Genomic DNA, 25,034 nt, shown 5'->3' on the forward strand with positions numbered 1-25,034 from the left:
CCCGAAGGCCCCATGACGGCCACCAGGTCTCTGCTGGTGAACTTTCCAGAGATCCCTGTCAGCAAAGTCTTGTTACCTGAGAAGACAGCAAACCCCCAGACAAAGACCGCTCGTTTACTTTTCTTCACTGAACGGCGGATAGCGGTAGTGTTCTAATCTTGCTCATGAGCAGGTAGTAATCTGGATTTGCTATTTGCGGCCGCAGATTAGCAGATTGCACGAACAAAATACAGGTGATGTTTTTGTGAACATTTGTGAAATCCCAAAACATGTTGGTGCCTCAAAATGTCCTTTCCATCTCATCATTTTATGTTCTACTTTCAAACAAAAACATTTCAATCTGCTCTCAAACAGTTGAAGCGCCTTTGAATCTCCTTCTGGGCGACTGGCAAAGAGGCAACAATTTTCATGCTCTCCGCCCGGCTGGAAGGCACTTTGAAGACGACCTGCACTTGCTCCTTACCGCCATTCCTCCACCAGGGTCCTTCCCGGACCGAGTACTCTGAAGCGGATGTTGACGGCCGGCCTCCGCGGCAATGACCGAAACCTCAGCGCTTCTGTCAGACCCACGTCGGCCATCCGAGGACGTCCATGCCACGGCGGTGGGCGTACCACGCGGTCGGTCACCTGCTCCGCGTGGGAGTCGGCCGAGACGAACGCGGATAGTGGTTCAAGCAGCAGGTCCGGAGGCCCGTTTGTGTTCTGATGATCAGGTCCACGCGCACGCACGCACACACACACTCGATTGAGTGAAAAAGACGGCCCACGTACAAAATGTATGATCAAGGTTTTTTTGTTTTTTTTTGGTCCGTTTGGTCATTTCAGCCTCTCGCCGACAAACGTCTGTAGTCAAGAACGGACTGACCATATTTGCGCTCAACAATTTTGCCCATTTTATGCCTTCAGTCCGAGTCGTGCATTTGCTGCACTGTCAAGCAAACGCTTTTTCAATCAAGGAGCATAAAGTAGGATTGATTTTTTTTTCTTTTATCTGATGCGTCAATTTATTGAAAAACAAGTTTCAGAATGAAACTCATCACAGCGCTAATTGCGGTAGACTATGTCCAAATTGCGTGTCGAGCGACGGCTCCTACCATGATGACAGCGTTGGTGACGGCCGGATTGTGAGCCGACCAGAGGGCCGCCAAGCAGGCCATCCCGACGGCCGGCGGCTGACGAGTGCTGCATCCCGGAGTTCTGAGACTGCAGGTCCCGCCCACAGCCAATTCTCTCTAAGGCACATGGGCGGAGCGTTAGGCCTCGCCTGGGTGGCGCAGGGAAAGATCAGGTCAAAGGTCAGTCAGCCTGCCTCGGAGTAGGGAAAAGCCCTGGCTCTCTCCACAAGTGCCTGATACCGTTGGCTGGCCAAATGTGGCAATTCTGACAATAGGTGAAATGCTTCAATCTTACCTGTCCGTCGCTACTATCGGCAGAAACTCGGGAACGTCATCCTTATCTGGAGGCCAGGCGGACACCCTCAGGTTCTTGTTTTAAAAGACAATCTCAAATTGCTTGAAAAGTGATGATTTAAGTTTGTGCCATTTGGTTCGACACGAGCTGCCGCCGCGCCTCCCACTACAAACTACCCCGACAAGTCTTTGTTGGTAAGGCTGTTAAAAGTGTGAATCACAGAAAAGCAGCGCTGCCAGACATGTTTAGCTGGAAGGTTGGGGGTAGAAGCGCGCCAACGACAGGAAAGGGGCTTTCAAACAAAATCCCCCCACTGATCGATCACAAAGTAGACACTTTTATTTGCTTTTCTTGTCAGCGGCCAGCGCGTCGTGAAGCGCCGACATGCACTTCTCAAAGCGGTCCATGGCCAGTGTTCCGTTGCCGTCGAAGAAGGACGCCACCGACGAGGTCATGTGGCTCTCCAACCACGTCTTGTGCTCGTCGTCCGTAAAGGCCACTCGCAGTGTGTACTGGTCATCGAACCTGCCGGCGGGCGGACAGCCGTGAGCCCGGCCCCCAAGACGACGTGCTCCGAGTACGCTTACCGCTTGAGCGAGGACGCCAGCTGCCACACGCGGTCCGGATCCATCCCGGCCGGGTCCTTCTGGAGGGCCACCAGGAAAATGTTCTTCTCCTTGTAGGACGTGTACAGCGTCAGGATCCCCATCATGATGAAGTAGGTGAGGGCCTCCGTTAAGGAATACGTTCACGACTGGACCCGACGTTTCTACCGGGGCCGAACGAGCTAGGAATTCCTTTCTTGCTTATGTCGCATCCGTAGCTTGCTGACCGAGAGGGCGAGATCCAGGTGTCGTTTCCCGTCTTTGGTTTCACTCGCCCTCACCTAAGCCAAAGCTACGAGAAAAACCACCTGACGCCATTGCGCGCGATTCTTGTGGTACAGATGAACATAGTTGAGAAATGAGGTGAAATGGAGTTGGAATGGCCCAACGTGAAAAAAGGCGACACACCACAGTGCGAAGGATATGAAACCACGCAGCAGGCCAGGACGGGTCTGGACTCGGGGAAGGGGCGCAGGTAGTCCCAGACCAGGGCCACCATGGCAAAGACGCACGAGACCGTACAGATGACCAGACGGCCGTCCACCAGACCAAAATGCTCTTCGTAGCCGTACTTCTCCAGCAGCACCTGCGCACGCGACCGGCACAATTTGAGCGTACCCAAACTTCTCGACAGCCCCAAACTTCTCTTGACAAGAACATGTTGGACGCTAGCCTCATTTTTCACTCGGCATGAGACTTGTTTTATAGAATTTACTGTTTGGATGCTAGTCATTTATCCTTCCAACCATCTTGGTTCTTGCAGAGCGCATTTTGACTCCACTTATTTAAGTAGCTATTCCCAATGGTACTTTTCCACAAGATACTTTGGCTTTTTTTGTCCGTATAATATATATATTAGGGGTGTAAATTGCGGGTTTTGTCACGATACGATATAGCGATACAAATAAGCACAATACGATATTTGCCAATATCTTAAAGCCTGCTGTGATTCATTCACGATACATGGCGATATAGTGCTCTATGATCGATTTTTTTTTTTTTTTAAATAAAAAATAGAGAACAATATCCTGATATATAACAATTCATACGCAAAATCAACAAGGTACTGCAAACTCTTTAGGAAATGACAAGAGTATTGTAGTATACAAAGTGCTTATTTTAACACTGAACTTGATGTTGTGTTTTTCCTTTAAATTAGCGGCGAGATTTGTGCTCCTTGAATATTTGATCACCGAATGGCAGGATTTACAAACTGCACGTGTCTTGTCCGTTGAGCCATCTTTTCTTTGGAATCCAAAGTGCTTCCAAACGAATGACTCGAAGCCTAAAGGGGAGCAAATTTCCTCGTCTTTTTGGACACTAGCCATAGCACCAGCCCAGGAGCCGGGTACTAGTTGTCGCCTCCCCTTTCACGTGCCTGCTCTGCTCACAACGCAACACGCCGCGCACTGCGCCCGGAAAGAGGAAGCAAGCAACAATGAACTGGATTTCAAAATAAAGTCGCGTCTAATGTCCGAGGTCAAACACGGCCATATAAATCGATGTTTACGTTTAGCATCGATGCCAATAAATCATTATATCGATTAATTGATGTGTATCGATGAATCGTTACACCCCTAATATAAATAGTATATATATATATATATATAGTGTGTGTGTGTGTGTATATATATGTATATATATATAAATATATATATAAAACAACAGGTTTCTGATCAAATTCGAGCGCTGCAGAAAGTGTCTCATTGAATGACATTTTTCAAACCAAAGGTACAGGGCTCCATCATCGGACCGGAGTCCAAGTGGACAATTCGTAGTAGACACCCACCTGCTTAGCTGCATCATCCAGAGAGTTCTTGACCGCGGCGCCGTCCCATTTGTCGATCTTCACTGGCTTTTCGTCGATTCTCCACTGAAACAAAGCCCCTCAACGTCATTACACCTGTATCTCTTTGATAGTATCGTGTCATTTTCGGGCATTTTTGTGTGTGTTGTCTCAAATCACGATGGGAATATCTGTCAAAACAATATACGTGACTATTTAATCTTCTCCTGAAATTGTTCACGCCTAGCAGCAACTGATGAGTAATCTGTTGATAACATTTTTAATGAACCAGATATAGGATATTTTTAATGTCCTAATCTGTTAACCTTTTTTATGAATCAGATATAGGATTTTTTAATGTCCATCTCTTTATGTAAAAAAATGACTTTGAAGAAAATGCTGTCATATGTCATAACGGAGGTACAGAAACTGTATAGTATATCCTGTTGAGTGGCTCGAATCAAGATTTTGACAATTTCAGTTCTATCAATTGTTGTAACTGATTAATCAGAAAAAAAAAGTGTTCATATGACAAAAGGGCTCTATCTTTTGCCTGGTGCTCTGAACCTTCCTTTTTGACGTCATCAGCGGTGTCCCTCGTCGCTTAGATTTGATTCTAGAGCGATGTAGTACACTTCCAACTTTGCCATTACAGCGTGGAGAAGAAGTAGTACACTTTCAACTTTGCCATGACAGCGTAGAGAGAAAAGCCCAAAAGGCCGCCGCTGTTCAAAAGAAGTCATTCGAGGAGCCTTCATTCACTGTTAGCATGTTAGCTCATGTGGTCGCCCGCAGGCAGGCACTTCTCTGCCTCTCAAACAACCATTGTTTCCGATTTTGCTCTTGGCGGGACGACACGATCAAAAAAACAAAAGAAATTCAAGACATGAGCGCACAAACTCACTTTCTCTAAGAGGCCACTCTTTCCATTTCGCGCAGCTGCCATTTTGTCTTCCGCCCCAAACAACGCTGACCTGGCTGTGCTTTTTCTTCTTCTTTGCGGCAACCTAATGAAGCATTACCGCCACCTACTGTTCTGGAGTATGGTTCACAGCTCACGATACAAAGTTCCTATTACTTACATATAGTATTTCAAAGAAAAGGCCTAATTCTATATTGTTACCCCGTCACTGACCTGGCTGCTTTCGATTGGATGGAACATAACCACAAACGTGAGATGTCACGAAGCCACGACGCGGTAAACTGTGAACCTTTTATTCGCATTAAGAAGTAAATCTGTCCATAAATCTCATAACATACGAATACGTACGCATGTTTTTTTTTTTTCCGTCTTCTTCTTTCACAGATTGGTTTTGTGGATTTCTAGGCGGGTTCGCTGCAATATCTCTAACCTGCAGTAACCTCATCACATTTGGACATAATCAAAGTCAACTGCTCGTTTCTTCCATTTGAGAACACATCCCTCACGACAGCCTGCGCTCCCGCACCACCAGACTCTCCAACAGCTTCATACTCCAGGCTGTTAGGATCCTGAACTCGCCCCCCCCCCCCTTTCTGCGTAGCGTCCTGTACTTTGCGCTATGCTTACTGTCTGCTGTACGCACACTGGCTCAGTTTTGATCCTCTTATTGTGTGAAGGCGAAGGCCTTCACACATATGTTATTCTACACCATTCTCTATTATTGTGTGAAGGCGAAGGCCTTCACACATATGTTATTCTACTCCATTTACTTTATTATTGTGTGAAGGCGAAGGCCTTCACACATATGTTATTCTACACCATTCTCTATTATTGTGTGAAGGCGAAGGCCTTCACACATTGATATTGTACTTTATTATTAAACAACTTATTCCTCCCACTTTTTTGACATCTAACTACTCCTACATGCTTCAACCGATTCACCTCGTTCAACCTTTCACACGTTCCAAAAATTCATGGCACGCTTGCCAGTATTTTTCGCGTTCATAACATTTACCGTTTTTAAGTAATTAGCAAATTTGTGCCTTTTATTTCCCCATTCATTCTTAATGGCAATGTCAACCCGAGCCAGTTTCCTGTAGTGGGTTCGATTCCCACATTGGGCGTCATTAATTATTTTACTCTTTATTCTTCCCGCTTATCATTTTCAACGCTTATCATTTGTAACTAACATTCGCATTCAACATTCATTACATTAAGCAATTTCCACCACTTTGATTACGTATTCGCATTCAACAAACACATTCATTACATTAACCAATTGCAACCACGACATAGTAAGGGACTCAATTAGCTCGTGGGAAACACAAGTAATTCCAGTACACGAGCATCATTCCCGAGTGGTATCAAAACCCGCGTCAGTTCGATTCCCACATTGGGCGTCATTATTTATTTTACTCTTTATCCTTCCCGGTTATCATTTTCAACGGTTATCATTTGTAACTTTTGTCATTCGCAGTCAACATTCATTACATTAAGCAATTTCCACCACTTTGATTACGCATTCGCATTCAACAAACACATTCATTACATTAACCAAATTCAACCAGCAAGAAGGAAGGATCCTCATTAGCTCAGTCGGAAACACAATGGAAATGTCAACCCGAGCCAGTTTCCTGTAGTGGGTTCGATTCCCACATTGGGAGTCATAAATTATTTTACCCTTTATTCTTCCCCCTTATCATTTTCAACGCTTATCATTTGTACCTTTTTTGTAACATTTGTAACGTTTCATTTTTAACGCTTATCATTTGTACCTTTTTGTAACATGTATTTGTAACATTTTCCCATTTATTTCACAATTATCTATTTTCCCTTTGTATTCTTCCCGCTCATCATTTTTAACGCTTAACGTTTGTAACTTAACATCTGCCTTCGCCTTCACACGCAATTTCTTCCGAAATTGCAATTCTAGTTATTATTATTCTCTTTTATTCTCCACACTTTTTTGACACGTTTCATCTTCCACATAATTCATCCGATTCACTCCATTCCACTTTTCACGTATTCCAAATATTCACGCGACGAGCGCTTGTATTTTTCTCGTTCCGAAAATTTTCCGATTCCGCAAAATTCCCAAAATTCCGACAAATTTTTCCCCATTCATTCTTAATGGCACATTCGACATTTCACATTTACGTCGTTCCAATTTGAAATTCACATCATTCAGCACATTCTAATCACATTCGGAAGGATTCTCGACATTCCCAAAATTCCCAAATTCGAAAATTTCACGTTTTCACGTTAAAAATTCCGACAAATTTTCACAAAATTTCGTTTTTCACCTCTAACTTCTACATTTTTCAACCGATTCAACTCGTTCCAACTTTCAACTGTTCATCTTTTGCCTACCTATTCCACAACGTCCCACTTACCAAAAACTTCACATCTTTTATTTTGAAATTCAACCAAAATTCTCTAAAATTTCGTTTTTCTACTCTAATTTCTACATTTTTCAACCGATTCAACCCATTCCAACTTTCAACTGTTCATTATTTTTCTACTGATTCCACAACTTCCCACTTACCAAAAGCTTCACATCTTTTATTTTGAAATTCACACCCAATTCCTTTTCCCTTCTCATTTCTACATTTTTCAACCGATTCAACCCATTCCAACTTTCAACTGTTCATCATTTTTCTACCTATTCCACAACTTCCCACTTACCAAAAACTTCACATCTTTTATTTTGAAATTCACACCCAATTTCCTTTTCCCTTCTCATTTCTACATTTTTCAACCGATTCAACCCATTCCAACTTTCAACTGTTCACTATTTTTCTACCGATTCCACAACTTCCCACTTACCAAAAGCTTCACGTCTTTTATTTTGAAATTCACACCCAATTCCTTTTCCCTTCTCATTTCTACATTTTTCAACCGATTCAACCCATTCCAACTTTCAACTGTTCATCATTTTTCTACCTATTCCACAACTTCCCACTTACCAAAAACTTCACATCTTTTATTTTGAAATTCACACCCAATTTCCTTTCCCCTTCTCATTTCTACATTTTTCAACCGATTCAACCCATTCCAACTTTCAACTGTTCATTATTTTTCTACCGATTCCACAACTTCCCACTTACCAAAAGCTTCACGTCTTTTATTTTGAAATTCACACCCAATTCCTTTTCCCTTCTCATTTCTACATTTTTCAACCGATTCTACCCATTCGAACTTTCAACTGTTCATCATTTTTCTACCTATTCCACAACTTCCCACTTACCAAAAACTTCACATCTTTTATTTTGAAATTCACACCCAATTTCCTTTTCCCTTCTCATTTCTACATTTTTCAACCGATTCAACCCATTCCAACTTTCAACTGTTCATCATTTTTCTACCTATTCCACAACTTCCCACTTACCAAAAACTTCACATCTTTTATTTTGAAATTCAACCAAAATTCTCTCAAATTCCGTTTTTGTACTCTAATTTCTACATTTTTCAACCGATTCAACCCATTCCAACTTTCAACTGTTCATCATTTTTCTACCTATTCCACAACTTCCCAAATACTTCACATCTTTTATTTTGAAATTCACACCCAATTCCCTTTTCCCTTCTCATTTCTACATTTTTCAACCGATTCAACCCATTCCAACTTTCAACTGTTCATCATTTTTCTACCTATTCCACAACTTCCCACTTACCAAAAACTTCACATCTTTTATTTTGAAATTCACACTCAATTCCCTTTTCCCTTCTCCTTTCTACATTTTTCAACCGATTCAACCCATTCCAACTTTCAACTGTTCATCATTTTTCTACCTATTCCACAACTTCCCACTTACCAAAAACTTCACATCTTTTATTTTGAAATTCACACCCAATTCCCTTTTCCCTTCTCATTTCTACATTTTTCAACCGATTCAACCCATTCCAACTTTCAACTGTTCATCATTTTTCTACCTATTCCACAACTTCCCACTTACCAAAAACTTCACATCTTTTATTTTGAAATTCACACCCAATTCCCTTTTCCCTTCTCATTTCTACATTTTTCAACCGATTCAACCCATTCCAACTTTCAACTGTTCATCATTTTTCGACCTATTCCACAACTTCCCAAAACCTTCACATCTTTTATTTTGAAATTCACACCCAATTCCTTTTTCCCTTCTCATTTCTACATTTTTCAACCGATTCAACCCATTCCAACTTTCAACTGTTCATCATTTTTCTACCTATTCCACAACTTCCCACTTACCAAAAACTTCACATCTTTTATTTTGAAATTCACCACAAATTCTCCAAATATTCTACATTTCTCAAGTAATTCAACACGTTTCAACATCGTTCGGCAGCATTCCCCGAAGAAGTTATTCATACATTTCGCCTTCACACGCAATTTCTCCAGAAATTGCAAAATTCTAGTTTATTGGGTTATTTGTTTATTATTTATTCATCACTCATTTTATTTCTTAGTTATTGTTTGTGCCTTCTTGTTTTTATTTTGTGTCGTCTACTTGTATGTTTATCGTGTACTGTGTCTCGTCACCGTGGGATGGAGGAAACGGAGTTTCGGTTTCTTTGTGTGTCTTGACATGTGAAGGGATTGACAATAAAGCTGACTTTGATTTCTCTTGCGACGTCGCCTTGATAGTCAGACGTCAACATTGACGTGATTTCTAAACTATGTTTCCAGTCACTTGTATTGTTGCCAGTTTTATTTCAACTTGCATTTGCTCGATGAGCACAAATGTGAATCGCTGCTGCCTGCCCAATTCTTTTTTTGACTTTTATGTATAAAGTTGTCTTGCTAGGGGGCTCGGTGACGCACTGGCTAGCCCGTCCGCCTCACAGTACGGAGGGTGCGGGTGCGATTCCACCTCTGGCCCTACCTGTGTGGAGTTTGCATGTTCTCCCCGTGTCCGCGTGGGTTTCTCCGGGCTCTCCGGTTTCCTCCCACATCCCCAAAATCATGCTTGGAAGGCTGATTGAGCCTAGGTGTGAGTGCGTGTGCGGATGATTGTCCATCTCTGTGTGGCCTGCGATTGGCTGGCAACCGGTTCAGGGTGTCCCCCGCCTACTGCCCGATGACAGCTGGGATCGGCTCCAGCAAGCCCGTGACCCCCGCGGGGATACAGCGGTACAGGAAATGGATGGATGGAAGTGGTCTTGCTCATTCGTACAAAACGTCAGTGTGATTTGGCAAGCCAAATTCTGCCACATCAAGCCAAACGCAGCTCCTTTAGAAAATGTTCAGTATCATGGCAATCAAACTTCAGGAGAGTAGGGGAATTGACGCTCAGAGGAAAGGCAGAGTGCGCTGCGCTCGCATTGGTTTGCCAACCGTTTCACCAGTGCACGGAGCCTCACGCTCCGCTTAATTATTGTGCACACTGAGTTAGAGAGTATTTCCAAACACGCTCATAACTAATAATCATCATTATTTCGTCATAGAAAGTACATTAAAGCTGGCTTGTGTCGAGAAAAGGAGACCTTCAGCTGAGGATGTGATCTCATTGGAACAAAAAACAAATTCACAATGTGCAGCAAATGAGATAGAGAAGTTTTGCAGACTGGAAAAAAAGAAACATCAAATGAATGACCGTGTGTGGGAGGGGGGGTGGGGGGTTCCACATCTAACATTTTAACTTTGATTCATGAAAGAAAAAGCAACAACAACTACAGCGCAACCTGAAACTATTCACTTCATGCAAGGATATTTCTTCAGGTGAAGTAAACCTTATTTATAAATTGCGCTTTGGCGTGAGCGCAGTCATCGGATGAGCATAGGCGAGAGTATGGGCGTGTATGGCCATTTGTCGACATGTTCCCCGTCATTGGCTGGCGACCGCTTCGGGGGCAACCTGGTGAGGATAAGATGATGAATGAATGAATGAATGAAATCATTGGCTCACTTCACCTTAGTAAATGAGTTTACGCGAAGTTTAAATTTTGGGGTTCCACTAAATGTATTTCCATGAATCACAACTAAAATATTTGGTGTCGAGGAAGTTTGCAATACTGCACTATTACTACTCGGCCCCATCCTGATCGCGGTACATTCTTCATTGACAAAAACTGGGGGGGGTTTTGCCGCGACAGCGGCGCCCTCAAAGTACATCACGGTGTCAGCTAACGCTGCTGGTTGATACGGCGCGAGCGTCGCAGGCCGAGCCTCCTGCAGCTGTGATTGGCCATCCAGGAGCGTAAGAAATACTTGTCCCCCGTGGGGGCGCGCTCCCTCTCAAACTGTCTTTGCAGCTTGAGGGCGAAAGCCCGGTCCTTCCTCTCCTGGCAGACTCGGGGGGCGGCGGCGGCGGCGGCGGCGGCCTGGTGTTTGGTCGTCCTGCTTCGCTTGGAGGCAGCCGTTTCCTTGCGGGGGCTCAACGAGCCCTTTGCCGCCAGCTTGCACGACTGGAAGCTTGAGCCGTGGGCGTACGGGGAGAAGGAATGTCTGCGTCCAAACAAGGCGCTGACGCCGGCCCCCGACTCCAGTTCAGCATCGCTGCCGCGCGAGGGAAAGTTGCCACAGTAGCGGACGGCGGGCACGCGGATCTTGAGGGAGCAGCCATCCGGGCCGGGAGGATCAAAGAGCAGCTTCCGCTTGTTGTTGGAAGGTGGCGGCACGCCACCGCCCTCCAGCATGTCCGTGACGGGGCTGGTCAGCGTGCCCTTGGAGTTCACCTTAAAGCTCTGGCGGTCCAGCTCGATCTGCCGCCAGCGCTGCAGCACAGCGGGGCTGGCCTCGTAGCTGGTGGGCTTGTGCAGGCGCCACGTCAGGTTCCGGGGCGTGGACTTGACCACGGCGGGCTCCAGCCGGCGCCCGTCCGCCAGCCGTTTGGGCGGCGTGCAGGGCGAGCACACGATGGGCTTAAAATGGTTGAGCTCTTCCGAGATGCTGTCGTTGCTCTCGGGGCTGACCGAGCGCTCAGGTGGCGCGGCCGGCGCCGGTGCGGCCACGCCGCCGCGCCGGGCCAGCCGCCGGTCGGGGCCGCCGACGGGCGCCGAGGCCGACCGACTGTTCTCTGACGACAGGAGGATTCCGGCTGTGAAGCTGTGAGCCGCCCCCGCCTGCAACGGCAGCGTTGCAGAGTTACAGCACATCGCACCGCCGGGTGACGCGTGGACTCGGACGGCGTGACATGTGGACTCGGACGACGTTAAGGTCACGAGGCAAATAAAATGTCACCTGACATTCGCGGCAGGAAGCCAGGTCTTGAGCGGACTCCGATGGCACTTGGGGGCGAGAGAGCCGAACCGTGTCGGCGTCCCCCTTGGTTTTCCCCCGCGCGTTGTCGCCGGCTTCCGTGCAGCTGCGACTCCTCTGCACGCCACTGAAGAAGACGGACAGAGGTATGAGGTCGAGGCAGGCGAGCATGGGCCAGCCAACTGGCCGGCCGGCCAGGGGGGCGCCGGAGAGCGAGCACCTGGCGACGCCCGACAAAGTCCGGCTCCTTCTCACAAAGGCCGAGAACCTCCTGATGCGCCTGGACACGGGCTCCTCGTTCTCCGAGTCAGACAGGACGCCCTGCAACGTGGACAAGAGCAGTCCCTTGGAAGCAATGTTCAAAATTGGAAGACGTCAACTCTCGTTCTGAAGTCTCATTCTGCTTCAGCAGCGAGGACTTACAGAATCTTGGCCGCGTTGGGGCGAGCCGCTTTCATCCTTGCGGAGGCCGCGCCTCCTCACGTCTTCCCGCTCCTCGCACAAGGACAGCTCCATCAAAAGGAAAACATTGACACTTACGCACCCGTTTGCGACGTACGCGACGCAGCAGGAAAAGAAAAGAACGCGAAAACGGCCACGGGTCTCACCGGACTTTGGCTCGGACTCACCTTGCGCGTCAGGTTGGGACCTGAAGACGAGCCCTCTGTTGACTTGTGCACGGCGCTCGGACAAACAAACACGTCTGAGCGTGCACGAGCAAAAAACACAGAAGAAGACTTGTGTGGTTTGAAACGGCTTCCAGCTCTGCATTGTAGCCAAGCGCAGAAGCCCATCTCACTTGGTTCCTCACATTGACTCTGAACGTCTCGTATTGGCAGATGACGCCGCGCGTGGGATAAAGGAGCTCATCGGTACTTGACCCAGGTAGGGACCATTACACCGATGCACAACAACCCAATTTGCTCTGTCCTTATGTATTTTTCTTATTCAACTACAGAGAGAGTGTCTCGGGAGAACTTGTCAAGCAACTTGTCAACACGGTCAGAGGGAGTTGGAATCAGGAGTGAAAGGACTCCTCCTACTCAAGCGCTTGGGGTCCCATCAAGTTCCCAACAAGTCCCGTCAAGTTCAACCGAGATCAACATGGTTGAAGAGCACGCGAGTCAAGTTGTCAATGTGGAAAATGGAGCAAAACGACGTCCAACGCTCACCTGATGGCCGGGCGCGGGCGTCCGCCGCCCCGCCGCCTTTCCGCTCGGCCTCTGTGCTCCGGCGCCATCGGGCCGAGCAGGAGCGGCGACTGGGCTCGCTGCTGCGGTGGATTGCCGACACGGTTCCGAGTACAGGAGATCCCCGGGCCGCCGCCGGATCCGCCGCCGGATCCGCCGCCGTGTGCGCCGCCGTGTGCGCCGCCGCCGCCGCCGCAGCCTTTCCGGAGCGTCGGCCAGTCACCGCGGCCGCCATCTTCCCCAGTGACTGCTGCTGAGCGTTCGAGTTCAAAACAAACCCCGCCCTTCCTTCCACTAAGTCTCGAAAATACGCGTGTGCGTGAGCTTTTGTCTGTGTGCGTGCGCGCGCGCGCCTCCACGCTCGTCTTGATTTCAAACATTTATTTCAAATCACTCTGGCTGCTCTTTGTGTCGCGTTTTCGATGCTTTTTTTCTTGTCAAAGTTACCATTTCAATAAGGTTCGGTTGGAAAAAAAATCAAACATACGACTAATGGTACCCTCTTGTCAAGACACGTTTTTTTGTTGACAAGAATTTGTTCGTGAGAGCCATCGGATTCATATTACATTTGTGGCTGATAATAGCTGGCACTTTTTCCTCCCGTCTCGGTCGGCGGTTGCCATTTTGCGTCGCTTGAAAATGACAGCAGAGTGCCTTGGGCTCAGCTTGTAAGCGTCACATCGCCACACCTCCAAAATAGCTGAGCTGAGCCGAGCCGTCATCGATGCATGACTGTGATGTCATTTTCAAAGAACTATTTTATCCTCGTGCCTGACTGAGGATGAACGTATTTCAGCGTATAGTTGAAGAATGGCTCGCGTGACTAACAAAAAGGAATAAATCAGCAAATGAAGGGAATAGATATCAAAAGAAATGAAGTACGAGCGAGCGCAACATTTCACTTGTTACTTGGCATTCATCTCCTCTTTTTAGAACGTTGCCCTCACCTAATATGTTTTGATCCACCCCAGTCATTGGAATGGGAAAAAGCAGATGACAAAAGAATCACATTGATGAGCACTGCTGCATTTTCAGCCTTCTAAAAATAGCTGCTATCATCATCACCACCATCCTCAACAACCGACATGGTTTCAAACGTCTCTTTCCATCATGGCGCCCAATCTTGCTCGTCTGGCAGGAGCGACAGCGATGGCCAAAGTATCCCGGCCAACATCTCCGCCACGCCAAAGAGGCCTACTCTAACGACTACACAACGTCCTAAATGTCCTAGGAAAAGTCTTCAGCAGCAGCTGCCCGGCGGCTCGACCACTTTGTCTGAGGTCCTCATCACCGTGTCCGGCGGCGCCGCCGAGGGGCGAAGTTTGCGCTGCCGAGGTTCACCGCACTCGTCGTTCATCTGCACGGGAATCATGGTCCTCCCCAGAACCTGCGCCAAAGGCCACATCAGGAACAAAAGGGCGCCATCCATCCATCCATCCATCCATCCATCCATCCCTCCCTCCCTCCATCCACGGCAAGCGCCTTACCTGGTTCTCGGCCAGCGCCTCCTTGGCCATGTAGTGCTCCCTCTTCATCTTGAGCTCCACCTCCTCGGGGATGTCGGGAACCATCAAGTCGATCAGGCGGCCGATGAGGAAAACCACGTGCTGGGGAATGGAGCAAACGGGACAGCGATCAAATGGTTACGGGCTCACGTCGTTCAAACGCCGCCGGCGACGCTACTCGATGATTTGGCGCTGGCCTAGCTGGCTACGCGCCGGCGACGCTAACGATGGCGACAAAGAGACACTGACCTCAAAGATGATGACGAAGCCGAGTCGGACGGCGAGCAGGTGAAAATATTCGGGCAGGTATTGGCCGTTTTCATCTCTGAAGCCGCGATACCTAAAGACGAGCTTTGTGTCAGGAAGCCACCGGCAGGCAGGCAGGCAGGCAGGCAGGCAGGCAGGCAGCCAGTCAGGGAACTTTTCCGGCTGGCTCCCTTGCAATTGGAGTGTTTTGCTACTTTGAAAAGGAGGCCAATTCTTGTCCTCGGTAGCGAATATCTCAATATAGACGTGAGGAAGACAGCTTCAAGGTCAGACTTCCTTGTCTTCTTTGGTCTTTTTGCCCAACCTCCTGAATGGCTGCTAACTTGGGTCGCTCAGTGGCCATCTGGCGTGTTTTTGTCTCGCCCCTTACCTGCAGGCCAAGGTGTGCTCACGCGGCGGTGGCGACGTGGCCAGGGTGAAGTTGATGAAGCCGCTGAGGTCGGGCTCTCGGGTGTAGCGGTAGTACAGGCGAGGCAGGAAGGACGAGGTGAACGCGATCAGGAAGGCCTGGCGAGCAAAAGTCCGGCGTGGATGCGGAGCCACGTCGGCGGCTCACCGGGTCCGGACGGATCGTACGTTGGTGAGGACGGCCGTGTACGCGATGAACTGCAGGATGTCCAACCAAATGCCGATGTCCTGCGCCCGCTCCACCACTGGTCGGCGATATTCTGTCACAAACTTCTGCGCGTCCAGACGGATTTCCACCCAGTTGTTGATGAGAGCAAAGAGAGGAGCCAAAGGGCACGCCGCCACAAAGATGGTGATAAAACCAAACTGAATGACTGAAAAGAAGGAGAAATACCGGACACATAGCGGAGGAACTCAGAGGCGTCAAACAGTTTGCAACCTTTGCTCGATGGCTCGAGCCACTCGGCCGGACTCCCGGCCGCTGGGCTGGACTCCGGCTGCTCGACTGGACTCCGGCTGCTTGCCCAGTGAGCCGGCCAATGTGCCGCTTTGTTTTGCCCACTCACCCATCTCCAGGTACTCGCTAAAGAGCCCCTCGCAGAGCAGGAGCTGGTAGTCCACCTCCCAGGGACAAAGGCCCCGCTCTGCTCCGCCCTGCTCTTCGGGCTCCTTGGCGCTTCTCTTCCTCTTCTGCCACCACGCCCTCAACTTCCTGGCGGGCATATAAAGCAGGCACATAAAGGCTCCAACCCCAGGGAATCGAGGAGGCGCCGGCCGGTGGTGCCAGTCAAAGTGCGGCTTGTTGTTGTTGGCAGTGGGTTCCGGCCGTGCTTACGGAAAGACAAACTCCTGGATGTTGTTGATGAGCTGCTTTCCCACCATGATGACCAGCAGCTCCTGGGCCAACTCGATGAGGCAGCCGCCAGCGCCGCACTGTCGTCACAAGCAAACGCGAGCCGGACGGACTGTGAGTTTCGGCGGCGGAAAGGCGGACCCGCGCCAGGCCGGGTCGCCCCGTGCCTGATCGGGCGCCACTCACATCTTCGTTGCGCACTCCAAACAGTGTGATGTACTCTCCCGGGTAGCCGACGAATCTACACGCAAGGCGCGCAAGCAAAGTCAGGGCGCCGGCAGCCAAAAGCAAGCCAAATGACTTGCTGGCTGGCTGGCTTGCTGGCTGGCTCACCGACCTGCCTTTGAAGAAGGCGATGTACACCGGAGACGAGTAGAAGTTGACAAATTGGAACACGAACACTTTGAGGATGAACATGTCTTCGTATTTGGTCTGAGTGCGATGCATCTCTGACAACACACACACATCACGTCATCTGTATCATCCGTTTGCTCTTTTGTCCTGGAAGACGTTTCCCGTTGCGCCCACTTGCGGCAATGGCTACTTGTTGCCGGATTGCTTGCTTTCTCGGCTTCTGGCTCGCCTACGCGCAGCCCCCCATTTGAAAGAAACCTTTCGGCAAAACGTCTTGGAAGAGCAGCAGAGGTTGGCAGCAGAGGTTGGCAGCAGAGGTTGGCAGCAGAGGTTGGCAGCAGAGGTTGGCAGCAGAGGTTGGCAGCAGAGGTTGGCAGCAGAGGTTGGCAACAGAGGTTGGCAACAGAGGTTGGCAACAGGGGTTGGCAACAGGGGATGGCAACAGGGGTTGGCAACAGAGGTTGACTAGAGAGGTTGACTCGGCGAGCGACGGACCCACCCCATCTGGTGAGGATGTGGGCCAGGGAGATGTAAACACGAGACAAGATCAGGATGACCAGCAGGTTCAACACGGATCCCGTCAGACTGGCAATCCTGGCGGCCTGAAAGCAGACGGCCTAGGCGTTTGACAAAACAAAACCGGCAAGTTCCGACAAGCGTCCAGCTTCTTTCCCGTGTCAACAAAAACGCAATGAACCCAAACGCAGGAGGAAAAGTCCCTCTGGGAGCTCAAAGTTTAAGTGACGTTGGAGTGATGGTATTTCCATTTTGATCAGTGCTGCTCTTAGCACTGTAAGCGCAAGCTGTTCATTTCAGCTGGAGGCACTCTGGGCCCCCCGATGAGCTCAACTCGGGTTCGACTCGGTCGCTTTGCTCACGGAGAAAATGAAGAAGCTGAGCTTGGACTTGGAGATGACGATACTCAGGATGGAGCGATACAGGATGATGGCGATGAGGAACATCAGGACCACCAGGACCTGCGAGCGTCAGCGGCAAACTTTAGCGACTGAGCCCAAGTTGCTTTTTCCCTCAAAGCCTCACCATGACCACGATGATCATGCAGCCGGTCAGCACTCGGTTGAAACGCTTCTTCTCGGGGAAGTACGGTTCCTCCGCACCCGTCAGAGGATTCCTCACCGTCATGGGCGCCATGGCCGTGAACTCGGGCCGCGGTCGCTCCTGCCAAAGAGCGCAGAGCTTTCTCAACGACGGGTGGCGTCGGCCCGTTCGCGGGAGATCCGCCGACCTATTTTCCAGTTTGGTCACGTAACCTTCTGTATGTGGCCATGCAGGTGTACCTCTATGTCCTGGAAATCAGTGCAGTCCCAGCGGTGGGACAGAGATGAACAGGTTCTCTTCCAGTACTCCAAAAAGGTGACGGCCCACAAGGACATGAAGATGCTGAGAAACACCGTTCCTCCATTGTCAAAAAGAATCCCCGCCTATAGGCAGACGGTCAGAAACTCAGTCCCCCCCATCAGACGGACAGTTAGACAGAGCGACGGACAGACGGTCGAGTGATCAATCAGACGGACAAGTGATGCGATACGCAGAACCTTGAAGGTAACGCAGATGCTGGAGTAGTTCCAGTAGGAGCAAATGTTACAGATGGGACACATCACGAAACTGCCGCCGCTGTTGCACAATTCCTTCCTACAAGCCACACACACACTCAAGTGAGCGGATTGTATGCAGCGGAGTGACGACGAGGACGCCGGCGTCAAGGCGTCGCCGGTTGTACGCACGCTGGAACATCCGTGGTCATCAGCCAAAAACCCGTCAGGAAGACCAAAGTCCCGACAAGCGAGGCTGGCACCAACCAACCCGTGTAGAACCCTGAAGACCACGGAAACCTCCGCTCAGTAATCAGACGGCGGCCAGTAGCCGTGACATTACGTCGTCCGTCAGTTCACACGCAACAGAGATACATTGGTGCTTTTTGGAATTACCAAGCCAGGCAAAGTAAAGCGCTATCTTCTCTCCAAAGTACTCCCTGATGTGGTCCAGAGGTTGGTAGCGAGCCCAGCAGGACCACTGAGCCCAGTACCCGTAGAGGATTTGCCTGAGCCTCAGAGACTCGACAGGCGCCGGGCTTTTGGGCAGCTGGAATCCACCCTGGAGGAGGAAAGAGCCGAGACAGCTTTTAGAGCAAGCTTGCGCCGGCTTTCCGCCGGTACCAGGCGGGGCGAGCCCACCTCGTGGAGTGGATACGCCGACGTGAAGACCTGCTCGCTCAGCAGACGGTCTATTCCCACCTCGTTTCTGGACACGGAGCCGTAAGGAGTTCGGGCCAAAATCTCGTACAGCTACGGGACGCAAGATGGGCCGGTGCTGGTAAGTCGGCAAGTTAGAAAGCCAAAGGTCTCCACCCGCCACCGGTGAGAAAAATGCGGCAGCTGATAAACAACGTTGACTTGCCGACGGACGACCCGGTCCTGCCCCCACCCCCGTTTGTCCGGCTGAAAAGAAAGGCCTCAACTTTGCATCTGGTACAAGGCCAGCGTGCGTGCGCGAGCATGTTTGCCAAGGAGGCGGAGTCCCGTCCCGTCCTGTCCCGTCCTCTCCCGTCCCATCCCATCCCATCCCATCCCATCCACCCGCTGACTGAAACATCCTGAAGTCAGCCGGCCAGTAAGCAGGATTGTCTCACGTGAAGGAAAAGAAGACAACGACTCACCACTTGATGTCTTTGAGTTGTCTTGAAGAAGTTTTCTCTGTCCTCACTGCCCAGAAACCTGAAAGACACGCGCACACGTGCAAATGAAAGGCGGACGTGGGACGGCCGCCCGCCCGCCTTCACGACCCTCGACGTCTCCCAACCTCTCCAGCTTGTTGGTCCTGAACTGGCAGGTATAGAAATCGGGCGGTGTATTGGGGACGTCCTGCGCCAGCGGGTTGGGGAGCGCCAGGTACTGAAGCACGCTAGCCGACCAGTTGACGTAGCAAGTATTGACCACCTGTAGGACAGCGATGCGTCACAAGACACCACGCGTCCTTCCGTCCATCCGTCCGGCGGCCCATCTGCGCTCACCTGCAAGGGGACGCGCAAACTGATTTCCTCAGCGTAGTAGCAGAGGACACTCCAGGGGGCGCTCAGCAGGACGAAACGGATCCTGGACTTGGTCTGGACCACTTCCCTCTGGAGACAAGAAACAAAATGGCATCAGCGGGTGTCGCCACAGCCAGCATTTCACTTGCGTCTTTGGGTTCACCTCCTCCATCAGGAGTCCCGAGAATCTCAGATTTTTCAGGAAGCTTTCTCTCCACTTGCCGTGAGCAGAGTCGACGACCTTGCTGTCCTCCACGTTGGCGCCGTGAGGCTCCTCCCAAGCCAGAACAAAATCTGCCCGATGAGCGCACAGCAATGATTGGATGGATGGAAGGATGGATGGATGGATGGATGTCTTTTCTTTTCCCTGCTGCCATCTATCCATCCATCCATTCTGCATTCTTGCACACCTCTCACTTATGGTCTCGTCAAACACCGAGCAAGTCACACCTGTTTGCTAAGCTAATATTGACACTAGCGCTTCTCTGACTCACCCACGCGAGTCCTTTCATCGCTAAACGTGTTCTTGTCCCGCGGCGGTGTCACGGCTGCATTCTGCAAAGCGTACAGAGTCAGGAGTCGGGACAATTTGGCCGTCTCTTTCAATGTCAAATTGTTTTTGTTGTCGGCTTCCCGCTCGTACAAAGGCCATTGTTCTTAACGAGCTGCGGAAGGAAGATGACGGGGCCAATGTTTTGCAGCGCCCCCCTCCAAACCCCAATGGGCCAGCTAGATGCTTAGGGCTAGAGCAAAAGATCAGGAAGGATGTGAAAAGTTACCGTGGCGATGCTCCCGTAGCTGATGTCCGACTTGTTTTCTACGGTGATCAGAGTGTTCATCTCCTGGTCCCCTCGCATCTTCATCCTCCTGAACGACTTCCCGTTTACGTCCTAATGTCTACGCAACCGTAGCAATGTTGAGCCCAATCATGTTTATTTCTCAAATTCTCTCTGCCATCATGTCATCAGGTCTGACTGTAAATGATGCAGTGAATCCTCAGTGGTGCAACGAACGCAGCGTGACAAAGCTACAAATAATTCCGTGTGTGTGCAAAACAAAGGTGTCAAAGAAATGAGAGAAGCTGTCGAAATGTCGACTGGCTTTCGCTCCGAGAGCACCAACCTTGCAGAGGTGGTGACCAGGATGCGGAAGCGCAATTTTGGCCACCCAAAGTTCTTTGTGTCCTCAAGCGCAGGCAGATGAACCGGTCGGGGGCGCGGCGGATCCTTTCGCCACTCAGTCCTAACTGTCCGTCTTGTGACGTGTGCACAAGCAAGTGCTTAACTGAGGGCCATGCGCAACTGCCTCAACAGTAGGGGTGTAACGATTCATCGATGCACATCGATTAAGCGATATAATGCTCTACGATTTATTGTAATCAATGCTAAACGTAAACATCGATTTATATCGCCGTGTTTGACCTCGGACATTAGACGCGACTTTATTTTGAAATCCAGTTCATTGTTGCTTGCTTCCTCTTTCCGGGAGCAGTGAGCGGCGTGTTGCGTTGTGAGTAGAGCAGGCACGTGAAAGGGGAGTCGACCACTAGTACGCGGCTCCTGGGCTGGTGCTATGGCTAGTGTCCAAAAAGACGAGGGAATTTGCTCCCCTTTAGGCTTCAAGTCATTCGTTTGGAAGCACTTTGGATTCTAAAGAAAAGATGGCTCAACGGGCAAGACACGTGCAGTTTGTAAATCCTGCCATGCGGTGATCATATATTCAGGGACCACAAATCTCTATATTTATATTTAAAGAAAAAACACGACATCAAAGTTCAGTGTTAAAATAAGCACTTTGTACACTACAATACTCTTGTCATTTCCTAAATAAAGAGTTTGCAGTACCTTGTTGATTTTGCGTATGAATTGTTATAAATCAGGATATTGTTCTGTATTTTTTATTTAAAAAATATATATATATATCGATCGTAGAGCACTATATCGCGATGTGTCGTGAATGAAACACAGCAGGCTTTAAGATATCGGCAAATATCGTATCGTGTTTCTTTATATCGATATGATATCGTATCGTGACAAAACCCGCGATTTACACCCCTACTCAACAGAACCAACTTGGCCCTTGCCGGCCAAACTTGGCCCTTGCTGGCCAGCTGGAACTCTCCTGTTGGTCACAAGTCGCTGGATCACAACGACCTGGTCATCGACAGCACACCAGGTATACTCACCTGTGAGCCAGGCCTACCTCCCTCCCTCCCTCAAGTCTTCACCCTCCCAAGTCTCGAGGTGTCTATCTGTCCTCTGCGTTGCTGTCCAAGATATTCCAATCAGCAGCTGGTAAATGTTTACACCTCTGCACAACGATCTTCGCGGATGTATTGGGTGGGTGCGCGATCAACCCGCGTGTCTATTTTCTGATTGGCCCTGTAGAATGGCCTCACCCAGTTAGGAAAATCGTGAATGTCGCTTCCTACTGGTCTGACTTGGAATAACCTACAATTTGAAACTGAAACTTAACTGAGGGCTTAACTTTACTGAATTCTTGCGGTATTTGTGAGTTGACAGAAAATTCGAGAATCCATCTTGTCCCGAGCCCACTAATTTTACCGAGATAAATACTTTCATGAAAACCCACTAATTAGCCAGGGTCAAGAGCCAGCTATCGATCTCAAAGGTAGACCGTTCTTGTGTAAAAACACAACTGGTATGCTATACAAAACGTGTACCTTGAACCTAGTTCATGAACATCATCGTGAAAGTGACACATTAAAATGATCGACTTCAACATGAAGGTTTTAACTTTTCGGGTCTTCCTAAGTCCCGCATCAAAAGTCTACAGTTAGTACAAAATGCCGCTGCAAGGCTGCTCTCTCGGACAAGAAAATTTGATCACATTACCCCAATACTAGCCAACTTACATTGGCTTCCGGTCCATTTAAGATGTGACTTCAAGGTTCTTCTATTAACCTATAAATCGCTGCATGGCTTAGCGCCTTCATATCTCGTCGACCTAGTTGTTCCTTATGTTCCGTCTCGTAACCTTCGTTCGCAAAACGCTACCCTTTTAGCGACACCGAGGGCTAAGAAAATGTCTGCAGGCTCTAGAGCATTTTCTATTCGGGCTCCAGAGCTTTGGAATGCCCTACCAATGGATATTAGGACTGCTACCTCAGTAGAAACATTTAAGACACGTTTAAAGACACATTTCTATGACATGGCCTTTAACTAACCTGTAGTGGCCGATTCGGCTGGAGTTTGTTTTCTCTCCCTCTCCACCCCCTCCCTCCCCCCTCCCCGGCCGGGGAGGTGGTTAGGTGGTACCCATGCTGACAGCGGCTATCTGGATTCTCGTGGCTAATTCAGGATAGGGGAACTGCAGCTCAACCTCCTCGAAGAGCACTGCCAGGACAATTGAGGGCTCCTTTCGGCAGCCCTCTGCTGTGACATGGACATCCACTTTTTATTTAATTGATTTTCATGTTGTATCATTTGTGCCCTCTCTGCATCCATTTCAACCTGGTGATCCTGAAAGGGGGATCCTTCCATCTGTGGTCCCTTCTCAAGGTTTCTCATTTTCCCCCTGCTAGGGGTTTTTAAGTTTTTCCTTGCCCTTTTGGGAGCTTAAGATCAGGGGATGCTTTGAGAATAATTGTCAATTTCTGTCTATGTGAAGCCCTTTGAGACTGCTTGTGATTTAGGGCTATACAAATAAACTTGACTTGACTTGACTTTAGTTCGGAAATCTGTTTCTTTATAACCAGAAACGATGCATTTTTTCCCAATGGTAAGTGAAGCATCAACGCTCCAAAAATCTGTGTAAATATACCTGGATTCCGCATTCAATTAATTTAAAATCGTTAAATAGAATCGAAAGTGTGTTTTTCCACCCACGAAACGTCACAAATTCACTGTGTAACACGAGCGCATTAGACACAACATCCGTCCACTAGGTACGCTAGTGAGGCTAAAGCGAAGAAGAAGAAGAAAGACGACGGGTGCTCGTGAGGCTTCTGATGCAAGTCGTTTGACAAGTTGTTGGTGGGAAATGCCATTTTTAATTGTTTTTATTTATTGTATCCTTTATCATCCTGAACTTCCTACTTATAATTCAATAGCCTTAAAGTGAACGTATACGGGTCGCAGTGTTTAGCCGTTTAAGTGGCTGGTCGCACATTTAACGGCCGGGCTAGACGTCACGCTTGCTTTTGTGTCAACAGGGGGCAGTGTTGTATGACTTTGCAGTATTGAACAAGACTCGTCTTACTTGAAATCCTTTGGGGGTCGTTTAATTTCGAAAATTTGGCCAGCAAATACAAGCGAATGTTTCAACTAACTTACAGAGAAGCGCTTCCCCTGTTTGTCAAATTAATAAAAACAGGTGGATTTTGCCCGTTCAAATCATACAATTCAAATCAAACGAAACAATCGTAACAGCCAACTTACGTGCGCTTTGCATTGTGCTTTTCCAGCGATGCGGACGCAGGGGCCCCGTCCTCTGGTGGAGGTGGTCCGCCTGGGCCTGCTGCCCTACCGGGAGGCTCTAGGTGTCCAAGAGGCGTACATCAAGCGGTGCCAGGCGGGCGCCGGCGCCTTCCACGCGCTGCTGCTGTGCCAGAACCCGCCCGTCTACACCACCGGCATCCGGCATAAGGGCCGCCCCCCTGCCGAGCTGGAGCGCCTGTGTCTGCTGGGGGCGGAGGTCCACAACACCAACCGAGGAGGTCTGATCACCTTCCACGGCCCAGGACAGCTGGTCTGCTACCCGGTCCTGCACCTGGGCGCCTTCAAGAAGGTCCGTCCGAAATGAGCGTTCCCGGGGGCGCGGCGAGAACGCCTGATGACGCTTGAAGTCTTCTTGCGCAGAGCGTCCGCTGGTACGTGTCCCGGCTGGAGCAGACGGCCATTTTGGCCTGCGCGAGCTTGGGCGTGGAGGCATCCGTGGCTCCTCACACCGGGGTTTGGGTCGGAGACAACAAGATCTGCGCTATCGGTACGTCCGCCTTTCCGAGTCTGCCGCCCGCCCTGCCGTTAACTTGCCCTCTACCGTTTTAGGCATCCGCTGCTCTCGCTACGTGACGTCGCACGGCCTGGCGCTCAACTGCGACACCGACTTGACGTGGTTCGGTCACATTGTCCCATGCGGCCTGGAGGGGAAGGGCGTGACCTCGCTGAGCGCCGAACTGCGGCGCCGCCTGACCGTGGAGGAGGCCGTCCCGCACGTGCTGCGCGCGTTCGCCCGCAACTTTGGCTGCCAGCTGCTGGACGACGGCCGCGCGGCGCTCGGCGGCTGAAGCGATACACTGGAAAAGGTCGACGCCGGTTCAAATCCAAATCCATCTGGAGCAGGGCTGGGAAATGAATTTTGAGAGAAAGTGAGCTGGGCCAACAAAGAGCAGACTGCCTTGTCTGGATAAATTGCTACGCATGTACAATATGTTGTGTGTATTGTTGCAGTTTGGAAAGTAAAAATCGCTACGCATGTACAATATGCCGTGTATTGTTGCAGTTAGGAAAAGGAAAATTAAAGACCAAAATCATATAAGGTCAT

At 49.4% G+C, this 25,034-nt stretch overlaps 5 protein-coding genes across 13 annotated transcripts; 1 reads left to right on the forward strand and 4 right to left on the reverse strand.

The window, feature by feature from the left end:
• Nucleotides 1-286: 286 nt before the first annotated feature.
• Nucleotides 287-1,579, reverse strand: abcg1 (ATP-binding cassette, sub-family G (WHITE), member 1). The gene is made up of 2 exons (XM_061280368.1): nucleotides 1,095-1,579; nucleotides 287-702 (listed from the first exon to the last, which is right to left on the reverse strand). Exons 1-2 carry the CDS (start codon nucleotides 1,155-1,157, stop codon nucleotides 460-462), a joined length of 306 nt encoding a protein of 101 aa, XP_061136352.1. The 5' UTR covers nucleotides 1,158-1,579; the 3' UTR covers nucleotides 287-459.
• A 148-nt stretch (nucleotides 1,580-1,727) lies between these two features.
• spcs2 (signal peptidase complex subunit 2) lies at nucleotides 1,728-4,856 on the reverse strand. Its single transcript, XM_061280371.1, has 5 exons — nucleotides 4,706-4,856; nucleotides 3,805-3,888; nucleotides 2,449-2,601; nucleotides 1,998-2,140; nucleotides 1,728-1,935 (listed from the first exon to the last, which is right to left on the reverse strand). The coding sequence occupies exons 1-5, from the start codon at nucleotides 4,745-4,747 to the stop codon at nucleotides 1,749-1,751; spliced, it is 609 nt and encodes a 202-aa protein (XP_061136355.1). The 5' UTR covers nucleotides 4,748-4,856; the 3' UTR covers nucleotides 1,728-1,748.
• A 5,264-nt stretch (nucleotides 4,857-10,120) lies between these two features.
• Nucleotides 10,121-14,313, reverse strand: rnf169 (ring finger protein 169). Of its 4 annotated transcripts, none has more exons than XM_061281942.1 (6): nucleotides 13,076-14,311; nucleotides 12,533-12,606; nucleotides 12,327-12,413; nucleotides 12,124-12,248; nucleotides 11,886-12,030; nucleotides 10,121-11,767 (listed from the first exon to the last, which is right to left on the reverse strand). In XM_061281942.1, the coding sequence occupies exons 1-6, from the start codon at nucleotides 13,326-13,328 to the stop codon at nucleotides 10,829-10,831; spliced, it is 1,623 nt and encodes a 540-aa protein (XP_061137926.1). In that variant the 5' UTR covers nucleotides 13,329-14,311; the 3' UTR covers nucleotides 10,121-10,828. The 4 variants fall into 4 exon arrangements, with proteins under 4 accessions (XP_061137926.1, XP_061137927.1, XP_061137924.1 ...); XM_061281943.1 differs by having other exon boundaries at nucleotides 12,124-12,224; nucleotides 13,076-14,309; XM_061281940.1 differs by having other exon boundaries at nucleotides 11,886-12,248; nucleotides 13,076-14,313.
• Nucleotides 13,460-24,060, reverse strand: ano7 (anoctamin 7). 4 transcript variants are annotated; one of them, XM_061281936.1, is made up of 24 exons: nucleotides 20,652-21,934; nucleotides 20,309-20,426; nucleotides 20,024-20,084; nucleotides 19,693-19,823; nucleotides 19,512-19,619; nucleotides 19,301-19,437; nucleotides 19,158-19,215; nucleotides 18,676-18,786; nucleotides 18,430-18,595; nucleotides 18,226-18,316; nucleotides 18,016-18,133; nucleotides 17,779-17,922; nucleotides 17,522-17,659; nucleotides 17,359-17,457; nucleotides 16,980-17,082; nucleotides 16,464-16,575; nucleotides 16,313-16,367; nucleotides 16,109-16,206; nucleotides 15,840-15,985; nucleotides 15,442-15,647; nucleotides 15,236-15,372; nucleotides 14,848-14,938; nucleotides 14,581-14,700; nucleotides 13,460-14,480 (listed from the first exon to the last, which is right to left on the reverse strand). In XM_061281936.1, the coding sequence occupies exons 2-24, from the start codon at nucleotides 20,390-20,392 to the stop codon at nucleotides 14,334-14,336; spliced, it is 2,661 nt and encodes an 886-aa protein (XP_061137920.1). In that variant the 5' UTR covers nucleotides 20,393-20,426; nucleotides 20,652-21,934; the 3' UTR covers nucleotides 13,460-14,333. The 4 variants fall into 4 exon arrangements, with proteins under 4 accessions (XP_061137920.1, XP_061137919.1, XP_061137922.1 ...); XM_061281935.1 differs by having other exon boundaries at nucleotides 20,309-20,503; XM_061281938.1 differs by lacking the exons at nucleotides 20,309-20,426; nucleotides 20,652-21,934 and adding an exon at nucleotides 23,930-24,060.
• On the forward strand, nucleotides 23,413-25,028 carry lipt2 (lipoyl(octanoyl) transferase 2). Of its 3 annotated transcripts, none has more exons than XM_061281945.1 (4): nucleotides 23,413-23,524; nucleotides 23,956-24,278; nucleotides 24,350-24,476; nucleotides 24,539-25,028. In XM_061281945.1, exons 2-4 carry the CDS (start codon nucleotides 23,958-23,960, stop codon nucleotides 24,775-24,777), a joined length of 687 nt encoding a protein of 228 aa, XP_061137929.1. In that variant the 5' UTR covers nucleotides 23,413-23,524; nucleotides 23,956-23,957; the 3' UTR covers nucleotides 24,778-25,028. The 3 variants fall into 3 exon arrangements, with proteins under 3 accessions (XP_061137929.1, XP_061137930.1, XP_061137928.1); XM_061281946.1 differs by having other exon boundaries at nucleotides 23,455-23,520; XM_061281944.1 differs by lacking the exon at nucleotides 23,413-23,524 and adding an exon at nucleotides 23,531-23,864.
• Nucleotides 25,029-25,034: the final 6 nt, after the last annotated feature.

The sequence above is a fragment of the Syngnathus typhle genome, linkage group LG6 (assembly GCF_033458585.1).
Source record: "Syngnathus typhle isolate RoL2023-S1 ecotype Sweden linkage group LG6, RoL_Styp_1.0, whole genome shotgun sequence".
Classification (NCBI taxonomy): Eukaryota; Metazoa; Chordata; class Actinopteri; order Syngnathiformes; family Syngnathidae; genus Syngnathus; species Syngnathus typhle.